Here is a 19,814-nt window from a genome sequence, read left to right as displayed (position 1 = left end):
AGACTTCTTGTGATGTCTTATTGGTCCATAATGAAAGGTGTCCATCTGATGTCCAGTATAGTTGCTATGGCAACCATCTTGAAAATCTTTCAATTCCTACTCTTTCTGAAAAGACAGTCATATCTGCATGGGGTTTTCACTAGAATATTTATTATTATGTCTAGTTGGTCCTTAATGAAAATGATTCTGCCCAGACCACAGTGGCCAACCAGAAAATCTTGTTATTGCAACTCCACCTGAATGGCTACTCATATAAACATGAGGTTTTCACTAAAGGACTTCATACAAAATGTAGTTGGTCCTGGTGCAAATCTGACATCCAGTATAGCCACCATAGCAGCCAATTTTGAAAATCTTGTTATTGCTACTCCTTGTGAATGGAAAATCATGGGGTTTTCACCAGAAGACTTTGTTGTGTATTTTGTCATAAATGAAAATTATGTGAATCTAACATTCAATATGGCCACCACAGCAACCATTTTGAAAATCTTGTTATTGCTGCTCATTCTGAATTGAAAGTTAGATTGAAATTCGGCTTTCACCAGAAGAGTTCTAAATCTAGTTGGTTTTAAATGAAAATGGCACCAATCTGACATCCAGTATGGCCACCATGGTAGCCATGTTGAAAATCTTGCAATCATTACTCCTGAATTAAGTCATACTAACATGGGATTTTCACCATAAGATTAATTAGAATACATGATTGGTCCTAAGTGCCAATCATATGTCAGGTATGGTGACTGAAGCAGCTGATATGAAAATCTTGCCAATCTTATGTCAAGTATGGTGACTGAAGCAGCTGATATGAAAATCTTGCCAGTCTTATGTCAAGTATGGTGACTGAAGCAGCTGATAAGAAAATCTTGCCAGTCTTATGTCAAGTATGGTGACTGAAGCAGCTGATATGAAAATCTTGCTAATCGTATGTAGGTATGGTGACTGAAGCAGCTGATATGAAAATCTTGCTAATCGTATGTCAGGTATGGTGACTGAAACAGCTGATATGAAAATCTTGCCACTAGTATGTCAAGTATGGTGACTGAAGCAGCTAATATGAAAATCTTGCCAATCTTATGTCAAGTATGGTGACTGAAGCAGCTGATATGAAAATCTTGCCAGTCTTATGTCAAGTATGGTGACTGAAGCAGCTGATATGAAAATCTTGCCAATCTTATGTCAAGTATGGTGACTGAAGCAGCTGATATGAAAATCTTGCTAATCGTATGTCAGGTATGGTGACTGAAGCAGCTGATATGAAAATCTTGCTAATCGTATGTCAAGTATGGTGACTGAAACAGCTGATATGAAAATCTTGCCACTAGTATGTCAAGTATGGTGACTGAAGCAGCTAATATGAAAATCTTGCCAATCTTATGTCAAGTATGGTGACTGAAGCAGCTGATATGAAAATCTTGCCAGTCTTATGTCAAGTATGGTGACTGAAGCAGCTGATATGAAAATCTTGCTAATCGTATGTCAGGTATGGTGACTGAAGCAGCTGATATGAAAATCTTGCTAATCGTATGTCAAGTATGGTGACTGAAACAGCTGATATGAAAATCTTGCCACTAGTATGTCAAGTATGGTGACTGAAGCAGCTAATATGAAAATCTTGCCAATCTTATGTCAAGTATGGTGACTGAAGCAGCTGATATGAAAATCTTGCCAATCTTATGTCAAGTATGGTGACTGAAGCAGCTGATATGAAAATCTTGCTAATCGTATGTCAGGTATGGTGACTGAAGCAGCTGATATGAAAATCTTGCTAATCGTATGTCAAGTATGGTGACTGAAACAGCTGATATGAAAATCTTGCCACTAGTATGTCAAGTATGGTGACTGAAGCAGCTGATATGAAAATCTTGCCAATCTTATGTCAAGTATGGTGACTGAAGCAGCTGATATGAAAATCTTGCCAGTCTTATGTCAAGTATGGTGACTGAAGCAGCTGATATGAAAATCTTGCCAATCTTATGTCAGGTATGGTGACTGAAGCAGCTGATATGAAAATCTTGCCAATCTTATGTCAAGTATGGTGACTGAAGCAGCTGATATGAAAATCTTGCCAGTCTTATGTCAAGTATGGTGACTGAAGCAGCTGATATGAAAATCTTGCTAATCGTATGTCAAGTATGGTGACTGAAGCAGCTGATATGAAAATCTTGCTAATCGTATGTCAAGTATGGTGACTGAAACAGCTGATATGAAAATCTTGCCACTAGTATGTCAAGTATGGTGACTGAAGCAGCTGATATGAAAATCTTGCCAATCTTATGTCAAGTATGGTGACTGAAGCAGCTGATATGAAAATCTTGCCAATCTTATGTCAAGTATGGTGACTGAAGCAGCTGATATGAAAATCTTGCTAATCGTATGTCAAGTATGGTGACTGAAACAGCTGATGTGAAAATCTTGCCACTAGTATGTCAGGTATGGTGACTGAAGCAGCTAATATGAAAATCTTGCCAATCTTATGTCAGGTATGGTGACTGAAGCAGCTGATATGAAAATCTTGCCAATCTTATGTCAAGTATGGTGACTGAAGCAGCTGATATGAAAATCTTGCCAGTCTTATGTCAAGTATGGTGACTGAAGCAGCTGATATGAAAATCTTGCTAATCGTATGTCAGGTATGGTGACTGAAGCAGCTGATATGAAAATCTTGCTAATCGTATGTCAAGTATGGTGACTGAAGCAGCTAATATGAAAATCTTGCCAATCTTATGTCAAGTATGGTGACTGAAGCAGCTGATATGAAAATCTTGCTCTTCATTTAAAAAGAAGAAATTGTCTTGAAAATCATGAAAATTCTTTTTGGACAGTAGAGCGTAGTCCTTTTGAGGGAATCTTGTTTGGGGCTTGTGTGCCTAGTTTTCCTGCTCATTAAATGCATCTTTCCTTCGTACTCCAAAACCCATGGCTTACCACATAGTTTAATAAAAGTTACTCGAAAATTTATAGAATTTGTTCATATATATATATATATATATATATATATATATATATATATATGTATATTATATTATATTATTATTGCAGAGCCATAGCTCTAAGGAAAGCTATGACACAGTTGAAAGAGTACTGCAAATGGAGGCAGCATAGAAAGGTAAAATGAGTTTTTATTTGTAGGAAAAGTAGTACATGTCATAGTTTTTACCTTTGATGGAAAATTGAACAGGAAAATCTCATGGTCTCAGTTGTGAATGTAATCTTTTTATCTACATGCTTTGTGTTTTTAAAAAGGTTACTGGGACATTATGACAGTCTGTCCAACATTTAGGTTGTTACCACATCTACTCCTAAACTGCTGGATGTATATTTGCATAACATGATAGCTATCCTCTCCACAAATGTTAACAATTGACAGAGGGAACAACGTGAAATCAGTGAATAAAACTTTTATTTCTACCAGCTTATCTGAATGCTAAATAAATCCGAAGTAATTGCCAGGCTAAATGCCAGAATAGGAAAATATACTAAATGCCAGAGTAGGAAAATATGCTTAATGCCAGAATAGGAAATATGCCAATTGCCAGAACAGGAAAAATATGCTAAATGCCAGAATAGGAAAATATGCTACTTGCCAGAATAGGAAAATATGCTACATGTCAGAATAGGAAAATATGTTAAATGCCAGAATAGGGCAATATGCTAAATGCCAGAATAGGAAAATATACCAAACTACCTGAATAGGAAAATATGCCAGTTGCCTGAATAGGAAAGTATGCCAGTTACCTGATTAGGAAAATATGCCAGAAAAATATGCCAATTGCCTATGTCAGTAGCCTGAATAGGAAAATATGCATATTGCCAGAATAGGAAAATATGCTACTGGCCAGAATAGGAAAATATGCTACATGCCAGAATAGGAAAATATGCTAAATGCCAGAATAGGGCAATATGCTAAATGCCAGAATAGGAAAATATGCCAAACTACCTGAATAGGAAAATGTGCCAGTTGCCTGAATAGCAGAGTATGCCAGTTACCTGATAAGGAAAATATGCCAATTGCCTGAATAGGAAAATATGCCAGTTGCCTAGATAGGAAAATATGCCAGTAGCCTGAATTGGAAAATATGTCAGTAGCCTGAATTGGAAAATATGCCAATTGACTGAATAGGAAACTTTTCCAGTTGCCTGAATAGGAAATTATTATGTGCTCATTTTTCTCTCAGTTAACATTATATTGTCAGAATTATGCATTATTTTTCCATACTGTACAGCTTCATACTGCATGACATTTGTGTCTAAAAATAGTATTGTGTATTATGAAGTACTTTGTAAACAAACAATGTATGCTCATGTAGTAGATGCTTAAGCTTTAGGTTTATTTGATTTGTTTTGCAAATAGAATGGTTAAGACTATGACCAGTGCTCTCTAGGATCCATAAGAATAGCATAGAAAAGTATATTGAGGCCAAGGGCTATGCTTATCTGTCAGAGACATACCATTTTACAATTCAGTCAAAACACAAAGAGCATGCAAGCGATAGGGCATAAACATGTGTTCTTTAGCTGATAATAAGAAAGGCAGTAAATATACTTACTTTTATGCATTGTGAATTTCCTCAAAATGTACTTTCTTAGTTAGTTCTGCAAATCAAAATGACATGACCCATGTCATGGGTTCAAAACTCTATACACGTCATGAAACTGTACTGTAATTTGGACTACTTTTTCAACTGAAATCACTTTCTCCTTGCTGCAATCAAAACTGTTGAATGGCATCTTTGTGATAATTTGAATTAAAAGAATTCATATTTTCCCCACATTATGATTCAAAACAATTAATAATAGAACACAAACAGAGGTGCAGTTGATTCAACTGCTGAAATCACACGTACATCATATGGAATTGACCCAGTAAATCCAGTCCATGACAAGCATAAAAGCAGAATTAAGTGTGATTAACAGAAAAGCCAAATTCATACATTCTAGACCATCTAGAAAAGTTGTTTCAATGCGCATTCATTTACAACATGGTGCAAAATTTCAATTTTAATTAGACCAAACGAGTTTTTTTAAAAAATTCATGTCAAGTACATGACAAAGTTCATAGTTTGCTGGACAATGTTATGTGCACATTAATATTGTTACTCTGACTTGATGAATTTAAGGTTGTGTATTTATTTTTGTATACAGCGTAAATTCAATTACTTTGTTTCTTGTTGTGTATTCTTTTCTTTGTTAAGCCTTAGGTAGAAAAACAAATTGAGTGTATAATAAAAAGGTTACTGCTTTTGTATGGGAAATTTTGTTTTATCAGAGTAATACTGCACTCCCAAGGTCATGCATTATTTCTCTGAAAAACTTGTTCTTATTTTCTCATACAGTTCCAGTAACCTATTAATATTCCAGTTGCCAGAAAAATGTCAAAAACAGAGTGTAGGTATGCCTGATGGGATAAAAAGTACTACACTTTTCAAATTAATATTGATTGAAGCAATTTTTAGAGGGAGATGGTTTACAAAAGCAACAACAGCAATAATAATAATAATAATAATAATATATATTTGCATAGTATTTTTTCAAAAAGGTGAACGTCAAGTTTGGCCTTTTCCCATAGATGATTGCATAAGAAACGTTTGACTTTATAATATGCACTCATATGAGGAAGATACATCATAAATTTGATTGATTTAGGGTAGTCACTGTTGGTCACTATCTGCAAATAGGGGAGTTGTATATGCATATAACAGAGTAGTGATTTGTGATGGCAAGCTAAGTTTCTCTTAGACTAACTTTAGCCTTAAATTAGAGTTTAACTGTCCTTTTGCCCAGTATCTTATTATTGGTGATTATATCCTATCATTTGGACTCCAAAATAGGAATGAAAAAATGGAGCTTTTGAGTCAGTTTATTGTCTGTAAACTTATGAATTAATATAATTTCACATATGAAAGACATAAAATTTGCATTTTCTATCATGTAAAATGTTTTAAAATCATAATAAAACATGCTAAGGGCTGTTCCATTAAAACATACCTTTGACTGAGGGAAGGCACTTTTAAAATGGGGTACTCACCCATAGATGCAATTATGAATTTTCTTATCATTTTAATGAAAACTCTGTGAAATCAAAGTAGCCTGGCATATATTTTTTGAAAACTGCCTTCTCTGGGTACCATGTATGTTTAAATGGTACAGCCCTAATGAAAATGTCATACGTTTTCTAACATGTCATACATTTTCTAACATGTAAAATGTTTTAGAATGATAGTAAAACATGCTAATGATGTTGTCATACATTTTCTAACATGTAAAATGTTTTAGAATCATAATAAAACATGCTAATGATATTGTCATACATTTTCTAACATGTAAAATGTTTTAGAATCATAATAAAGTTTTTATTCAGAAGACTAACATCAAGTTTTGAAATTAGTTAGTAATAACTTTCATTATTTATCTTTTATGGCAGGCACAGTATGCAAGGGCAGATGCCTTCTTCTATGTACACTTTATGCCAACATACTTCATTCACATGAAAGTGTTCGTAAACTTGATGAAACAGAATAGGGAAAATGCTATCAAAGCAGTGGAATTCAGAAGGTAATTCATGAATCAGCTTGAAATGTTTTTGCGACTGTGTTCTTAGCAAAGTGAATACTATAATTTATTGTTTTATTGTAAGTGATGCATCAAGAAAAGTACTGCTGTTTTGATTCTGAATCTGAAATGAAACATTGTCCATGACTGGTGATTGCAATGTGAATGAAACATTGTCCAAGACTGGTGATTGCAATGTGAATGAAACATTGTCCATGACTGGTGATTGCAATGTGAATGAAACATTGTCCATGACTGGTGATTGCAATCTGAATGAAACATTGTCCATGACTGGTGATTTGCAATCTGAATGAAACATTGTCCATGACTGGTGATTCACAATCTGAATGAAACATTGTCCATGACTGGTGATTCACAATCTGAATGAAACATTGTCCATGACTGGTGATTGCAGTCTGAATGAAACATTGTCCATGACTGGTGATTGCAATCTGAATGAAACATTGTCCATGACTGGTGATTGCAATGTGAATGAAACATTGTCCATGACTGGTGATTCACAATCTGAATGAAACATTGTCCATGACTGGTGATTGCAATGTGAATGAAACATTGTCCATGACAGGTGATTTGCAATGTGAATGAAACATTGTCCATGACTGGTGATTGCAATCTGAATGAAACATTGTCCATGACAGGTGATTTGCAATCTGAATGAAACATTGTCCATCACAGGTGATTTGCAATCTGAATGAAACATTGTCCATGACTGGTGATTGCAATGTGAATGAAACATTGTCCATGACTGGTGATTGCAATGTGAATGAAACATTGTCCATGACTGGTGATTCACAATCTGAATGAAACATTGTCCATGACTGGTGATTCACAATCTGAATGAAACATTGTCCATGACTGGTGATTGCAATGTGAATGAAACATTGTCCATGACTGGTGATTTGCAATCTGAATGAAACATTGTTACAGACTGGTGATTGCAATCTGAATGAAACATTGTCCATGACTGGTGATTGCAATCTGAATGAAACATTGTCCATGACTGGTGATTGCAATGTGAATGAAACATTGTCCATGACTGGTGATTCACAATCTGAATGAAACATTGTCCATGACTGGTGATTGCAATGTGAATGAAACATTGTCCATGACAGGTGATTTGCAATGTGAATGAAACATTGTCCATGACTGGTGATTGCAATCTGAATGAAACATTGTCCATGACAGGTGATTTGCAATCTGAATGAAACATTGTCCATGACTGGTGATTGCAATGTGAATAAAACATTGTCCATGACTGGTGATTGCAATCTGAATGAAACATTGTCCATGACTGGTGATTGCAGTCTGAATGAAACATTGACCATGACTGGTGATTGCAATGTGAATGAAACATTGTCCATGACTGGTGATTGCAGTCTGAATGAAACATTGTCCATGACTGGTGATTGCAATGTGAATGAAACATTGTCCATGACTGGTGATTGCAATGTGAATGAAACATTGTCCATGACTGGTGATTGCAATCTGAATGAAACATTGTCCATGACTGGTGATTGCAATGTGAATGAAACATTGTCCATGACTGGTGATTGCAGTCTGAATGAAACATTGTCCATGACTGGTGATTGCAATCTGAATGAAACATTGTCCGTGACTGGTGATTGCAGTCTGAATGAAATATTGTCCATGACTGGTGATTGCAATGTGAATGAAACATTGTCCATGACTGGTGATTGCAATGTGAATGAAACATTGTCCATGACTGGTGATTGCAATCTGAATGAAACATTGTCCATGACTGGTGATTGCAATGTGAATGAAACATTGTCCATGACTGGTGATTGCAATGTGAATGAAACATTGTCCAAGACTGGTGATTTGCAATGTGAATGAAACATTGCCCATGACTGGTGATTCACAATCTGAATGAAACATTGTCCATGACTGGTGATTCACAATCTGAATGAAACATTGTCCATGACTGGTGATTGCAGTCTGAATGAAACATTGTCCATGACTGGTGATTGCAATCTGAATGAAACATTGTCCATGACTGGTGATTGCAATGTGAATGAAACATTGTCCATGACTGGTGATTGCAATGTGAATGAAACATTGTCCATGACTGGTGATTCACAATCTGAATGAAACATTGTCCATGACTGGTGATTCACAATCTGAATGAAACATTGTCCGTGACTGGTGATTGCAATGTGAATGAAACATTGTCCATGACTGGTGATTCACAATCTGAATGAAACATTGTCCATGACTGGTGATTGCAATCTGAATGAAACATTGTCCATGACTGGTGATTGCAATCTGAATGAAACAATGTCCATGACTGGTGATTGCAATGTGAATGAAACATTGTCCATGACTGGTGATTCACAATCTGAATGAAACATTGTCCATGACTGGTGATTCACAATCTGAATGAAACATTGTCCATGACTGGTGATTGCAATGTGAATGAAACATTGTCCATGACAGGTGATTTGCAATGTGAATGAAACATTGTCCATGACTGGTGATTGCAATCTGAATGAAACATTGTCCATGACAGGTGATTTGCAATCTGAATGAAACATTGTCCATCACAGGTGATTTGCAATCTGAATGAAACATTGTCCATGACTGGTGATTGCAATGTGAATAAAACATTGTCCATGACTGGTGATTGCAATCTGAATGAAACATTGTCCATGACTGGTGATTGCAGTCTGAATGAAACATTGTCCATGACTGGTGATTGCAGTCTGAATGAAACATTGTCCATGACTGGTGATTGCAATGTGAATGAAACATTGTCCATGACTGGTGATTGCAATCTGAATGAAACATTGTCCATGACTGGTGATTGCAATGTGAATGAAACATTGTCCATGACTGGTGATTGCAATCTGAATGAAACATTGTCCATGACTGGTGATTCACAATCTGAATGAAACATTGTCCATGACTGGTGATTGCAATGTGAATGAAACATTGTCCATGACTGGTGATTGCAATCTGAACGAAACATTGTCCATGACTGGTGATTGCAATGTGAATGAAACATTGTCCATGACTGGTGATTGCAATCTGAATGAAACATTGTCCATGACTGGTGATTGCAATGTGAATGAAACATTGTCCTTGACTGGTGATTGCAATCTGAATGAAACATTGTCCATGACTGGTGATTGCAATCTGAATGAAACATTGTCCATGACTGGTGATTGCAGTCTGAATGAAACATTGTCCATGACTGGTGATTTGCAATCTGAATGAAACATTGTCCAAGACTGGTGATTTGCAATTTGAATGAAACATTGTCCATGACTGGTGATTCACAATCTGAATGAAACATTGTCCATGACTGGTGATTCACAATCTGAATGAAACATTATCCATGACTGGTGATTCACAATCTGAATGAAACATTGTCCATGACTGGTGATTCACAATCTGAATGAAACATTGTCCTTGACAGGTGATTTGCAATCTGAATGAAACATTGTCCATGACTGGTGATTCACAGTCTGAATGAAACATTGTCCATGACTGGTGATTCACAATCTGAATGAAACATTGTCCATGACTGGTGATTCACAATCTGAATGAAACATTGTCCATGACTGGTGATTTGCAGTGTGAATGAAACATTGTCCATGACTGGTGATTTGCAATCTGAATGAAACATTGTTCATGTCTGGCGATTTGCAATCTGAATGAAACATTGTCCATGACTGGTGATTCACAATCTGAATGAAACATTGTCCATGGCTGGTAATTCACAATCTGAATGAACATTGTCCATGACAGGTGATTTGCAATCTGAATGAAACATTGTCCATGACTGGTGATTTGCAATCTGAATGAAACATTGTCCATGACTGGTGATTCACAGTCTGAATGAAACATTGTGCATGGCTGGTGATTTGCAATCTGAATGAAACATTGTCCATGACTGGTGATTCACAGTCTGAGCTAGGCTGATCCCAGCATTAAATTTGTATTCTGGGCTGATCCCCAATTAAGTAGAAACTGTGCTAGGCTGATCCCCAATTAAGTAGAAATTGTGCTAGGCTGATCCCAGCATAAGAGTGTATTCTGGGTTGATCCCAGATTAAGCTGAATAGTGCTAGGCTGGTCCCAGCATGAGGAAAGTGTTATGATTTTAAATTGCATGTATCCAGATAAAAACTAATCACCTGGATTGATCATAGTCTTAGACTACAATAACTGTATAGCTAGAGCTTGTCCCAGAAATCTCCCAGTAAGGGGGATGGATGATCAACAATTTATCAACTATGCTTTAAACAGGCATCATACTTATATTATATCATACTTATACTTATATCATACTTACATTTACATCATACTTGCATTTACATCATACTTATACTTATATCATACTTATACCATTGTCATATTTATATCATTGTTATATTTATATCATATTTATATCATATTTATATTTACATCATACTTATATTCATACTTATATTTATATCATATTTCTATTTACATCATACTTATATTCATACTTATATTTATATCATACTTATGTTTACATCATACATATATTATATCATACTTATATTTATGTCATATATCATACTTATATCATAATTGTATTTATATCATATATCATAATTATATTTATATTAGACTTATTTTATATCATACTTATATGTATATCATACTTATATTTATATCATACATCATACTTATATTTATAGCATACTTATATTTATAGCATACATCATACTTATATTTATAGCATACTTATATTTATAGCATACATCATACTTATATTTATAGCATACTTATATTTATAGCATACATCATACTTATATTTATAGCATACTTATTTTTATAGCATACATCATACTTATATTTATATCATACTTCATACTTATATTTATATTATACTTATATTTATGCCATACTTATTTTATATCATACTTATATTTACATCATACTTATATTTATATGATACTTATATTTATATCATATATCATACTTATATTTTTATCATACTTATATTATCAGTAGGAATATGAGTATCTGTTTGGGTAAAAATACCAAAGTGAATTTGATATAAAATATATCGAATGAGATCCCCCAAGAAGATGCTTTGTTGTTTTACTAAATGGGAAAGCTTAGTTAATGCAAAAACAAAAGTACACAACTGTGTTTGAGCAGAGTGAATTCTGTTGGGGTCAACTCTTATGTAGTACACATAAGTTGATGATGACCAGTGTCCTAAAATCTGAATCAAATGGTCCTCGATATCAACCACAGCTGCAGTTGCATCTGTGTCTGTGTGAAAAGAATGACCCGAAAAAATGAAGTTTGTCATGCCTATGTATATCAATAAAAGCTCTAAGTATGTCCTAAAAAAAATTCCCATGAATCCCAACACAAAAGACCACAGGCATCATGCCCTCCAGCCAAAGCACTCTGATGCCATCAAATCAAATTCTGTTTCATTCATGACATGGGACACATACTAGAGGTTAACAAAAATGAATTGTTGACTCCTGCATGGAATGGGTCTGTCTTTGAAAATGGCAAAATATGAACATGGATTTGTCCATTGCAAATGTCACATCTTGAATCTTTAGGTAATGGAACAGTCAGCAAAGCTCAAACCATGTATTCGCAACATCACAAGAATAAAAAAATTAATGTCCTGACTGTAAAGTTGTCTGATTTTGGGGGAAAACCATTTTTCTGGTAATGACAGGTCATTGTTGGCTGTAGACAGCTGGTCCTGGTGAACAAGGGGGTCATTTAAAGTTGTCTGATTTTGGGGGGAAACCATTTCTCTGGTAATGACAGGTCATAGTTGGCTGTACATAGCTGGTCCTGGTGAACAAGGGGGTCAACTAAATTGTTGTGATGACATCCCTGAATCCTGGCTGTCATGCTGTTAATGGAAAACTGATGATAAGAGATCAAATCCTAAATGCAAACTTAATTGTACAGAGATCAGAAACAGTTATTAGCAAACAAATGTTAAATGATGTGAAGCCAAGCACAAGAAAATATAGTTGGATGTCGAGACTCCAAGCCCATTGTCTGTAACGTTAAAAGGCCAGAGAAAGTGGATGACCATGTGATACTATATGCATAACATCTACTATCATTGGATTTTGAATACTAATGCCAGTAATGACCATTATAAATGATTCTGTTGATGCACTCTGAGGGTGGTCTTGCAACTAGTCCCATTATGTAGTTATCAAGTTAAGGGACTATTAGCTTCTTACAACTAGTCCCATGTAGGCAGTGTGTTAAGGGACTTATAGCTTCTTACAAACCAGTCCCATGGAGGCAGTGAGTTAAGGGACTTATAGCTTCTTGCATAAGTCACTGTTTACTTAATTCAGGTATTTCTTTTGTTGAAACAATCCAGGAAAGGCCAGGATTTACAAGGTGAGGGATGTACCCTTAATATATTATCATCAGGTAAGTATTATCAAAGCAACATATTTTACTCCAAAAAATTTTTTCATGGTTAGTGCCTTAATTTATGGATCTGTCTGTGATGGGGATGGGTCTTTTGTCTTCACAGATCAATTTGTCTTCACAGATCAGTCATTATTGATTGGATCTTTAAGGAAGGTTGCTTGTGAATGTTGGAAAAAACAACCTTTTGAAAATTCATATTTTTTGCACAGTCAGAGTTCAGAGAAATTCATAATCACTTAAAAATGTACATGTTTATGTGCATTTCTTGTGTTGCTCTTAGGTGAATATCTGTCCTGGAGGAGGGGTCATTTCAAACAAAATGATGGGAAACAAATACCCTGTTGCTTATTGTCTATAAAATCATAACTGAATGGATATTTAAAAATTGACAATCAGGTAAACTAAAGCATATTGTTACATGAATTTCTTTTTATTGCAACACAACTAATGAGAGTAAATTGGTTTCCCACAACAGACTAATGAGAGGACACTGGTTTCCCCACAACAGACTAATAAGAGGACACTGGTTTCCCCACAACAGAGATCCTGCTCAGCTGATTTACATTTGTAAATTGCCAAGTTTGCTATGGTCTCATGTACTTTTGTTGACTTTATCATTTTCTTTTACATGACTTAAACTTGTAAGAGAATTGGCCTTTCTTTTTTATTTAATGAAAGAAAGAAGTCACAAGTGCATCATTTTATGTCTAATTTCTAACAGAGGTCATAATGCCATGCGATCCTTAGATAACAAGAGGTGCCATATTGATGACATAATGATCAGGTCACATGCTTTGATTTACAAAAGTGAACATAGTTTTGTTTATGGCTAGTAGCGACCACAGAAAAACCTGCAGAAATGCGTATTCTGTGAACAACATTGAATTCACTGAATATGTTAATTATATTGATAGTTAGACAATAGAATGGTAGCATTCTAAAATTATTACTTTAAATCATCAAATTAAAATATTCCCCTTTCTTTTTGACAGAGAGAACACCATGGCAAGGTTTTTCTATATATGGGTGAATAACACAGAACTGAGCAAAGAAATCAGGATGAATGAAAGAATGGTATGTTTTCTGATATTGGACTTGACAGCAGTTATTTACACATGCTGCTCTGGGATGATATGATTCCAGATAAAGATAACAGTTGTTGTTTTACAAATGCTGCTTAGTGGCCCTGGATGATATGATTCCAGATAAAGACAACAGTTGTTGTTTTACAAATGCTGCTTAGTGGCCCTGGATGATATGATTCCAGATAAAGACAACAGTTGTTGTTTTACAAATGCTACTTAGTGGCCCTGGATGATATGATTCCAGATAAAGACAACAGTTGTTGTTTTACAAATGCTATTTCGTGGCCCTGGATGATATGATTCCAGATAAACACAACAGTTGTTTTACAAATGCTGCTTAGTGGCCCTGGATGATATGACTCCAGATAAAGACAACAGTTGTTGTTTTACAAATGCTGCTTAGTGGCCCTGGATGATATGATTCCAGATAAAGACAACAGTTGTTGTTTTACAAATGCTGCTTAGTGGCCCAGATAAAGACAACAGTTGTTGTTTTACAAATGCTACTTATTGGCCCTGGATGATATGATTCCAGATAAAGACAACAGTTGTTTTACAAATGCTGCTTAGTGGCCCTGTTAGGCAAGCAGCATATGACTTTAAATAAAGATGGAAATGAGAAAAGATCTAGGAACATATAGAAAAAGATCCCCAAATAATATATTTGATTTGTTGAATTTTTACATATTGTAAGAAAGCTAATACGGGCAAACATTTTGTTTTAACTTAGTAAATCACAATGCAGTAGAAATTATGTATGTTTTATAAAGTTGAAAGGTATGTTAGAACAGCTTAAAAAGTTAGATTGAAATGGGGGTTTTGTAAGAAGAGTTCTTATGGTATCTAATTGGTCTTAAATGGAAGTGATCCAAACTGATATTCAATATAGCCATCATGGTGGACATCTCTACTTCTCCTAAATGGATAGTCTTATAAACATGGAGTTTTCACTTGTAGACTTCTTATGATACCTAGATGGTCTAAATTAAAATGGTGTCAATCATCGATTCATTGTGACAATTTCTGTCTTGACAATATTGTTGCCGTATTGACCTGCAGCTTTCACCAAATGACTTAAAATGATGACTGCTTGGTCCTAAATGAAAATGGTGCCAATCTGACATCCATTATGCCCACTACAGATTTGAAAATATTGTTATCTCTGAAGAATATTGTATGGTTTCAACTCACAGTAGTTAAAAATGAAGAAATAGTCTTATCTGGAATTCAGGAAATTCTTCTTTTTGGCCAGTAGAGCTTTAGTCCCTTCAAGGGACTCGTGTATACCGTTGATTGAACATTGCATAAACTACTGAAACAGTGTGGACTGCTCCGGTAGCCCAGTGATTAGAGCATCTGCCTTGGATGTGGAAGGTCACGGGTTTCAACCCCGGCTGAGTCATACCAAAGACTTATAAAAATGGTACTAAAAGCTGCCTCGCTTGGCGATCAGCATTAAGAGGTTAGTGTTAGGACAGGTAGGCCTGGTGTCAGGACAATGTGACTGGGTGGAACATGATGCTACATGGCTGTGGCATGATGCTAGGCATCACTATAAACTGCCACACTGCAGACATCGTAGCAGTATGACTGAAAATTGTTTTAAGCTATGTTAAAAATCCAAATCACACTTACATACTGAAACAGTGCACAGCTGTTGGGGTATATTTGAGATCCTTCTCACTAATCACCAACAAGGACTGGTACAAACCTTTTTTCAGAAAAAAATTAAACATAAATTAATCAGACTATCTGTCATATTTCCGTTGTTATAGTTACATTACAGTCATTCAAGCATCTGATTTACTGAGGTGATCTTCATTCTGTTTGGCTGACAGGAATCATTATGAAATTTAGGTCTTTTAAAACAGATTTCTTTGTTATATTCATATTCAGCATCGTTTGACTTTAAGCTAAGTGAGCCATCTCCACCCACTTGTGTGTCTTGTTTATTTCCAAGACAATATAAAACAGTTTGGAATCCACACAGTCCCGAAGATAGAGCATGGCACTCCTGTTCGACACTTTTCATTCATTTTCAGGCCATCTTACATCACGAGGCTAACATGCAGAAGTCATTTTTCAAAGCTTGGAAGAGGAAAATGCAAGAGGTGCTAAAAGCAAAGAATAAAGAGGTAATTATTCAGATTCTTTTATGATATCAGATTTTGTGTAAATTCTGTTTGTAAAAAGTTGGGCATTCATTCTCCTCTGTATGTGTCAAATGAAAAATTCTCCATGATACAAATATAAATTTATGTTCTACCACAAAAACTGCAATATGCATTACATATCTTTTTGTTAAAACTTCCATTATAATTGGACAAGAAATACCTTAGCACTGCCTAAATGAACTAAGATAGTGCAGTTGATGATGCAGTCAATTATAATTTTAATTACAAACCTGTTGCCAATGTGGGCATGTGAGAAAGCATGTCAGTAGCTTCTCGTGGGTCGGTGGTTCTTTCTAGGGTTTTCCGGGTTCTTCCTCCACCATTAATACTGGCCGCCATGTATAGCCGATCGTGCTGAAAAATGGCGTCAAACCCCACAACAACAACAACAACAAACCTGTTGGATCGTTTCAGAAAGGACTGTGTACAAATTATATCTAAGAACTTTTAAGAGCAATCTCAAAATCTCAGAATAAAAAAAAAAACAAATCAAAGGAAATGTAAATAAGGTTTTTATGGACAGTTCTAATATTTCATTTTCAGACACTGGCAGAAGAATACCATGATGAAGCACTAATGAAGAAGTATCTGTTGATGTGGAAAAACCATGTAGAGGAAACCAAGACTGGGTACATTTTATACCTCCAGTTGTACTTCATTATTTACACTAACATATTACGTAGCAATAAATAGGCCTTGACATCAGTAAGAGTGTAATGCATTAGAAACTGCAGTCATGGGTCTAATTCCAGACTGCAGCATGTGCAGGGTGTCATGTATCTTTATTCAAGGTCATTGATTTCCTTATGTCACATGAGGCATTATTACACTAATCAAGTTTCTTATATGTTTCCTTCATTTGTGTACATTTGTTATGAAATCTGGTTGTAAATTCAGGTGCAGATTTAGTTCACTTGGACACAGGTGATTCTTTTCCCCAAACTGGCTGAATTGTACCCACACCTCTCCCTTGATAACTGTTGCACAATGGGATCCACACAGTGCTATAAGCAAGGACATGAGTTACCGAGGGACCTCCAAAAGTTGCCCAAAAAAATATCCGCTTAGACATTGAGAAAACTGTGGGGTTGGAGTCAGGGAACTGGGCTGTTTAATGACTAAATACTCGTTTTGCAATCACATCAACAATAATTGTTAATAACGTGCTTTTTCTAATGAAGTTGTTCATTATTCTGCATAAATAACATTTATTTTCAAAATGTCCAACATGTGAAAAATCGTTCCAACTGGTATCAACAAGCTTCATGTGTTCAAGAAAACATCAGTGTATTACGTCACTGCTTTTTATTTTGTTGATTAGTCTGTTTCCCAGAGTGGTATTTAATAGTATACTGCCAAGTCAGGAGTAAAAGTAGCAGGCAACTAGACTAATTGTTGAGACACGCCAAACAAGGTTCCTTTTTTTTTATAAAAAAAACTAGTGACATTTATTTCGTGAGACAATCGTCTACCCTGCAGCTCAATTTGTGTATTTTTTCGTGAGTACAATATTCATGTTGTGATTTCATTGGAAGTAATAGTGAAACTTCTTATCATCCTTGAGGAAGTGCCCATTCAGGAATTCTCTGAAACTTGCTTGCCCATAATGGTCTGTATCTGTGAAACCTGAGTTCTTTATTTTATAAAGTATTTGTTTTGCTTGGTTGCCTTGCTGTCTTTGATCACAGTTATGAATGAGTAGGTTAATTTAAGGTAGTTTAATTATGAAGTGACTTCACCCGACATTGACATACACTAGACTTTAAGTAAATATGTATGATTTGCATGCCTTTTAACTTTTCTTTTATTTCACCTCCTTTATTTGATTCAAAAGACATAATTAACATGATAATACAAAGGAGGCCAGCTTTTCATTCAGTGCTACAATACAACAAATACTTCCAGAAGTCAGTTATCAAAACACGGTCGGCACTTAATTAGGTTCTCAGAGAAATGCTTGAGGACACAGCTGTTACGGTAGATAGTCACATTTTACATTTAAATACACATTGCATTTATGATGATTACACATGAGAGGAACTAAAAGATAAACTTGAAACACAAATTTCACTTAATAAAAATTATTTGGCATTTAAATATTAATGTACTGCCTACACTAGGCATAAGTGACACTTTTGTTGATCGAAATTTCCTTGAATATCTTTAATTATGGTGTACCAAGAATATTGTTTGAAAAAAAAATGTAACCAATTATATGACTTCTTATTAAAAGTTCAAAATGTGGATTAAAATTTACAGGTCCTATGTTCCATAAAATGAGCGAGATATCAATGTTTCACTTATCAATTTTGATCACATGTTTCTTCAGAATTATTGTCACCCACAGGTCTGAACCAGAATGTGTCATAAATTCTTATATGTCCTTAATTATCAGGTACAGAATGTTATATGCCATATTTCATGTTTTTTTTGTACACAATCCAGCTATAAAATAAATTATTTAAATGTATCATATTTTTTCGTACATAGTTCGTTGTATTTGTTGGAAAATCTTTTAAATGGTTGTACATAAAAGTATTACTAAAAAGATTTATATTTGCAAAAAAGATCAAAATACTGTATTGCCATTTTGTTTTTACAAAAATTAATGAGAATAATGTCATGATCATATACAATTAAGGTGGGTTTTATTGTTATATTGTTTTGTATTATTTTTTAACCTTATATTTTGATATGTTAAAATTGGGATGGTTACCATTTCAAATAGCGGCAAAAATATGCCAAGGTACAATGACGAAAGTATTGTTTTCCTAAGTGTATGATATAAATAGCGATTAACTTTGTGTAAGTTCTTAAGTGAGGCAGCAAATATTGAAAGAGTCATTAAGAAATAAAGGAATCACCATTTATGATTGTGCAGAAGGGTCACTTACCTTTTTATTTATTTATTTTTTAATACTTATTTTTTATGTTTATACTTGAATCAAGAAGAGAAGTTCTTATTTCAAAAAAAATACTGATGATACAATATAGTTATGTCAAACTACCAATATATTTTTTCTGAGCATATGTTTGATATAATCCCGAATGAAAAACAATTTGTTTCAATTACAACTTACCCGACTGTTTGATAACTTCCGTAAATTTGTGATTGAGGCATCAAATAATGAAACAAGAGATTAAGAAATAAAATAATCAACATTTCTAATTCATTTCATTCTGTTACTTTTTAGCCACACTGTTACTGTACATTTAATATTTTTATTACTGTTTCAACCGTGTACTTTGATTTTTTATTTGACTCAAGAAGTTCACATTTCAGACGGCTTTGAAAAAATACCAATGTATGAAATAGATGTGTCAAACTACAATACACTTTTTGCTGAGAATATGTTTCATATAATACCAAATGAAAAACCTATTTGTTGCCTCAAATAAAAACTGACCCAGCCTATTTTGTAACTTCGCATATCACAGTGAATAATGAAACAGGAAATAAAGAAATAATCTCCATTTATCATCATGCAGAAAGGCTTTTAATAATACCTCGTTGAAATGGCAATTCTTCTGTTAATCTGCTCTCACTCATCGATCCACC

The 19,814-nt window shown here is 34.8% G+C and overlaps 1 protein-coding gene across 2 annotated transcripts in view; it reads left to right on the top strand.

The window, feature by feature from the left end:
* The window catches only part of LOC149795664 (uncharacterized), a 154,210-nt gene that overhangs the window by 65,519 nt on the left and 68,877 nt on the right, over window positions 1-19,814 (top strand). For both annotated transcript variants that reach the window (XM_089965505.1, XM_089965504.1), the window contains exons 13-17: window positions 3,040-3,106; window positions 6,422-6,552; window positions 13,989-14,070; window positions 16,124-16,216; window positions 16,799-16,884. In XM_089965505.1, the coding sequence (XP_089821631.1) occupies window positions 3,040-3,106; window positions 6,422-6,552; window positions 13,989-14,070; window positions 16,124-16,216; window positions 16,799-16,884 (459 nt within the window). The remainder of the gene's footprint in view (window positions 1-3,039; window positions 3,107-6,421; window positions 6,553-13,988; window positions 14,071-16,123; window positions 16,217-16,798; window positions 16,885-19,814) is intronic.

This window comes from Sinohyriopsis cumingii, chromosome 7 (assembly GCF_028554795.1).
Source record: "Sinohyriopsis cumingii isolate HCF-2022 chromosome 7, ASM2855479v2, whole genome shotgun sequence".
Taxonomy (NCBI): Eukaryota; Metazoa; Mollusca; class Bivalvia; order Unionida; family Unionidae; genus Sinohyriopsis; species Sinohyriopsis cumingii.
Note: the sequence above shows the minus strand (reverse complement) of the source record. Positions and strands in the feature narration are given on the sequence as shown.